The sequence below is a fragment of the Arvicola amphibius genome, chromosome 6 (genome assembly GCF_903992535.2).
Source record: "Arvicola amphibius chromosome 6, mArvAmp1.2, whole genome shotgun sequence".
NCBI lineage: Eukaryota > Metazoa > Chordata > Mammalia > Rodentia > Cricetidae > Arvicola > Arvicola amphibius.
In genome coordinates this window covers 146207260-146212278 of record NC_052052.2, presented here as the reverse complement: position 1 = coordinate 146212278, position 5019 = coordinate 146207260, and the positions used below count along the sequence as shown (strand labels likewise).

Genomic DNA, 5019 nt, shown 5'->3' with positions numbered 1-5019 from the left:
CTCCCACAGCATTGACGGAATGGAGTGCCCTTCCCATTGGCCCGAGCCTCATTTTCCCCCTCCCCCAGGTGGCACTGGCCTCCTGATTGGTTGGTCACTCCAGAACACCCCCCCCCCCGCCCATCCCTGCACTTGGGTTGCCCGGCGCCCCGCCCTCGCCACCTCCCTCCGCGCCACCGCCTGCGCGCCCAGCTCGCCCGCGTCCGGTTCTTGGGGCGACCCAGCCCGCGCGCTGGCCCCGCCCCCAGGGCGCGCGCGGCTCTACATATACTGCTGCGCCGCGAGCCCGGAGAAGCCGTTGAGCGGGGAGGCACGTTTGGGAGTCCTCACTTCGAGAGGGTAGTAGCCGGCTAGGGGAGCGCGGTGGCAGCGATCCACCTTAGTCTGAGCTCGAAAGGGAGCGACTCAGAGACCAGGGTGGGCTACTTTATTTTTCTTCCGGGCCTTTTGATTTTTCTTGTCTTTCGCTTTGGGCCGAGTGTCGCTCACTGAGAACTGAGATATCCTTGCCAAAACCCTGAGCGACCCTTCCGTCGATTTCTGGGGCTCGGGGTCGCCGGCTGCTGCAAGCGCCTCGGACGCGCAGGCTAGGAGAGCAAAGCGCATCGCAGGAGGGGATCCGGAGCTCGCTTGACCGTTTGTCCCACAGCGGGTCTCCTCGCGCAGGACGCGCGCGATGAAGGCGGTGAGCCCGGTGCGCCCCTCGGGCCGAAAGGCGCCGTCGGGCTGCGGCGGCGGGGAGCTGGCGCTACGCTGCCTGGCTGAGCATGGCCACAGCTTGGGTGGCTCGGCGGCGGCGGCCGCCGCCGCCGCGGCAGCGCGCTGCAAGGCAGCCGAGGCTGCGGCCGACGAGCCGGCGCTGTGCCTGCAGTGCGATATGAACGACTGCTACAGCCGCCTGCGGAGGCTCGTGCCCACCATCCCGCCCAACAAGAAAGTCAGCAAAGTGGAGATCCTGCAGCACGTTATCGACTACATCCTGGACCTGCAGCTGGCGCTGGAGACGCACCCTGCTCTGCTGAGACAGCCGCCACCGCCCGCGCCACAGCTCCACCCGGCCGGGGCTTGTCCAGCTGCGCCTCCGCGGACCCCGCTCACTGCGCTCAACACGGACCCGGTGAGAAGCCTCCGCGGGCGTCCCCCGGGCATCACGAGGGCGGTGGTGGGGCAGCAAGATGCGGGTGGTCCCCCTCCTCCCAGGGAATGGCAGCGGCTTCCCGGATCTCCGCCGGGAGCCGCCTGCTGGGCTGGGTGAGCGCAAGTGCCCGTGCAGGAGCTGGTTGGGACTTGGAGCTGCGCGTCTCCAGGACTGTCCCTTGCAGCTTCAGGGGGTTTTCCCAGCTTCTGACTGGGGTGGGGACTCCGCGTTCCTGCCTAGTTTCCCAGGACGGCTCCCGGGCGGTGGTGACAGCGTCTGCTCATCCTAACCTTTCCTTTGGTGTTGGGTTGCTGTTCCAGGCCGGCGCCGTGAACAAGCAGGGCGACAGCATTCTTTGCCGCTGAGCCGCGCTGGCCAGGTGAGCGCTCAGGTCCCGAATTGGGTGGTGGATCACCAGGGTCTCACCTCCCCAGGGGCTGCTGGTGCCAGGCACCGTGGTGATCTTTCTCTCCCAGCATTTCGGAGAGTAAATCCCCATGCACACCCACACCTTCTCTGCCACCCAGTTAGCGACACAGTCCGCACTTCGTTTTCCAACTCGGGGGTCACTCTGCAGCTGCGCCCGCTTTCCTCTCGCTGTGACCGACAGGCTCTGCTGGTCCCCTCTACCTCTAAGGGAGGGCACCCTCCTGTGCGTGGAAATTGCCCCAGTGTACCAAGTTCTCCCAGCCCCCTTCCCCACCCCTCATCCCCAGTAGAGCGACCTGACAAGAGATGCATGCGGGCAGAGTGCCCCGGAATGCTTTCCCTCGCTGTCCCCAGCCCGCATTTGCCTCCTCGGCGCTTGGCTGAGCTGCGGGCTGCGGGTGTTGTCTGACCCGGCAGTTTGTTTTGGGTTGTTGATCATGCATGTCTTGAGTTTGGTCGGTGGCGCCAGTTAGTCTGCATCGAGATGGTTCACACACCCCCTCTATTCATTCCTCTTCCACAGGTGTGCGGCAGCCTGAGCACCAGCGAGCCAGGAGCCCTAGAAAGGGAGGGCCAGAGCAGAAATTAAGAGGAAAAAGAAAAAAGTCTTCAGCAAATCTAGAAACGTCTCGTCTCGTCATTCCAAGAGAGAGAGGAAAAATAATAATAAAACTTTCATTCACTTTTAATTTTTTGCACGTTCACAAGCTTTCTCCGTACGTATTCTCTTTTGTTTCTTCTTTCATAACCGCTGTGAATTGTACATTTCTGTGGTTATTTTTGTCACCCTTTGGGAGGTGCAGTTAAACTTGGAAGTTTAAGTGTGACAGGACTGCGAAGTAGAAGACCAATAGTGAATCCAACTTTAGAGGCTACATTGTGACGAGGGAACTTGTTTTTGTTTTTGAAGCTTTACTAATATACCAGAGCATTGTAGATACGTTGTTTTACATCTATTGTTTAAAATAGATGATTATAACAGGGCAGGGAACTTCTCTGCAAGAATGTTACATATTGTATAGATAAGTGAGTGACATTTCATACCCTGTATATATAGAGATGTTCTATAAAGTGTGAGAAAGTATATGCGCTTTAATAGACTACTGTAATTATAAGATATTTTTAATTAAATATTTTTTGTAAATATTATGTGTGCGGTTTTTTTAATCTATGGGAATATTTCTTTTAGAAAATTCTTTTCCAGCTCCCTTGCAGAGCTCTTAATATCTCAAAGTGTTTTGTTTGACCAGGCTGTTGATTTGTTTTTGTTTTGCTCAGTATCCAGTATCTGAGGCTCGGAAGTTACAGCCCTAGGTACTGGTCTTGCATGATTGCATGAGATGTTTAATCACAAAATAAACTTGTTCTGAGTCCATTCAGATGTGTTTTCTTTAACCTAGACAGAAACCTTTGTATCTGAAGTGTACATGTTGAAAACATACCATATCAATTTTTAAGTACAGGGTTTTATAGTGTAATATATAAAGAATTGTGTGTGAGCTTTTTTTCTTTTTGAACTGAGATCAAAAAATAGGTTCCGTGTGATTTTGCATATAGGATGGAAAAATGCTTGGCTCTTTAAGGAGTCCACAGAATCTGCTCTTATCAAAGTGAAAATGCTTGTCGTTCTTCATTTTACACTAAAGCATAATGTCATGAAGTTTCGTATCTGTACAGATTATTTAAGTCATAGAAATGAAAAATGTTCTCTGCTTGCTACCAAAGGACAAACTCTTGGAAATGGACATTTTCTGCCCTCCTTTCTCCAAAGAATATTACTAGGCATCAGTAGAAGAGGGAAGACAAGAGCAAAATGGAAAATCCTTCAAGCAGGGATAAAAGTCGATCTTCAAACATTAACTTACGTAGACCAAAAATTCTGATGACCACATCTAGATTATTTTTTTATAAAAATGATTTTCACTATAGTGATGTCAGTTACCACTAAGCTCCTGTCCAATTTCATGTGATGTGTAACTTTTACATGTGAAAATTAAAAGTAGATTTATCTGTCTTGTACTGTGACTTCTGGTGTGATTTCTTTAGCACCATAGAACTGATTTAGGACCCTTCCCTTCTGGGAAAGTCGTATTTTCTAGGTGAGCTGTTAACTCCAGGGTTGGTGAACATCACACATTTAATGTAATGGGTATTTTACATACCAGTTAGATGGATTTTTAGAGCGGGAGAATTAAGTAGGATTTAATTGGGTGCTTTGTAAATAGTGAACTGTGTGTAAACGTGGTTTGTTTGATTTCTAAAAGGAAAGGATTTGTTTCAGATTATACAAGAATAAAAGTATTATAGACCCAAGGGACTTTTTATGAAGTCAAAGTCAAATATTTATGGGAATATGAAATGTCACAGTCCCTAGCTGTCAGTTGAAGGGGTAATACCTCAACAGACATGAACAAAATGAATATGAACAGGTTAAAAATTAACCGAGGGTTTCTTTAAAACCTGTGTCCTCTCCCCCACCCACCCACCCACCCACCCACCCACCCACCACCAGTGCTTGCTTGCTCTTCAGCTCCTTCCCTGGTCTTTGGTGTTTCTAGAATTTGATATATCCAGTGTTGAACCTTATAAACTCAAAGGACGGCCTTGGATGAGATTTGTGCTTAATATTTTATCACTCATTGTTCTCACACATGGAGAACACTAGAACGCTGGTGGAATTCCAAGTCTGAAGAATTCTAAGGACTGCATTCTTTGTTAGTAGAAAGGGCACAATTCCTCCTTTTCTTTGGCAGTTTGAGTTCAGAGGGATTGTGTCACACGTCCTTCCCTGGAACTGCGTTTTTCATGCCTGACTGCTGAACCCTACTTAAGCTGTTAGGCAGAGTCTAAAGCTCACGTTTACTGGACTCTGAATCTTTAGGGAAAAAAATGTCTAGATGTTTCCAGTATTAGAAGAGATACTGGCGTTTAGATTTATATTTGAGCATACAAGGAGAAAAAAAAAAAAACACTGAAAGAAATGTGTTTTTGGAATGCTGTTCCTGAGATTCGTATTTTTTTTCCCTTGGCCCAATGAAGCAGTATTTGACATTTCTAAATAGGACTACTGCTCCTTAAATGACCCCCCCCCCAAAAAAATGGATGCAGTTGTACAAGACACTACAATCTGTGAATACATTGCCTGTATCCTAATCAGGCAACCAGATAATAAAATCAGTTAAGTCTCTTATCCAGATAGTTTTACTTGGGCAAATATTTAGCTCAGCAAAAGAAAATATCCTGACCTGTTTTTCTTTTCTTTCTTTTTTTTTTTTTTTTTTTTTTAATTTGTAGAGTTTTATTGTATAGGCAAAACCAAAGAATAAGGTTCATTTCAAACCCTGGAAGGAATATGTGTCCCCTGCTGAGGATGTTGTTCCTAAAGTTGTTAGGAAACCCTGGCATCTCAGACATCTGATGATTTAAAAAAAATACTCCTTTTCATTTCAAAG

The 5019-nt window shown here is 48.5% G+C and overlaps 1 protein-coding gene across 1 annotated transcript; it reads left to right on the top strand.

Moving 5' to 3' along the window:
* Positions 1 to 309: 309 nt before the first annotated feature.
* On the top strand, positions 310 to 3592 carry Id4 (inhibitor of DNA binding 4, HLH protein). Its single transcript, XM_038334265.1, has 3 exons — positions 310 to 1117; positions 1459 to 1517; positions 2091 to 3592. Exons 1-2 carry the CDS (start codon positions 677 to 679, stop codon positions 1501 to 1503), a joined length of 486 nt encoding a protein of 161 aa, XP_038190193.1. The 5' UTR covers positions 310 to 676; the 3' UTR covers positions 1504 to 1517; positions 2091 to 3592.
* The last annotated feature ends 1427 nt before the right edge of the window (positions 3593 to 5019 follow it).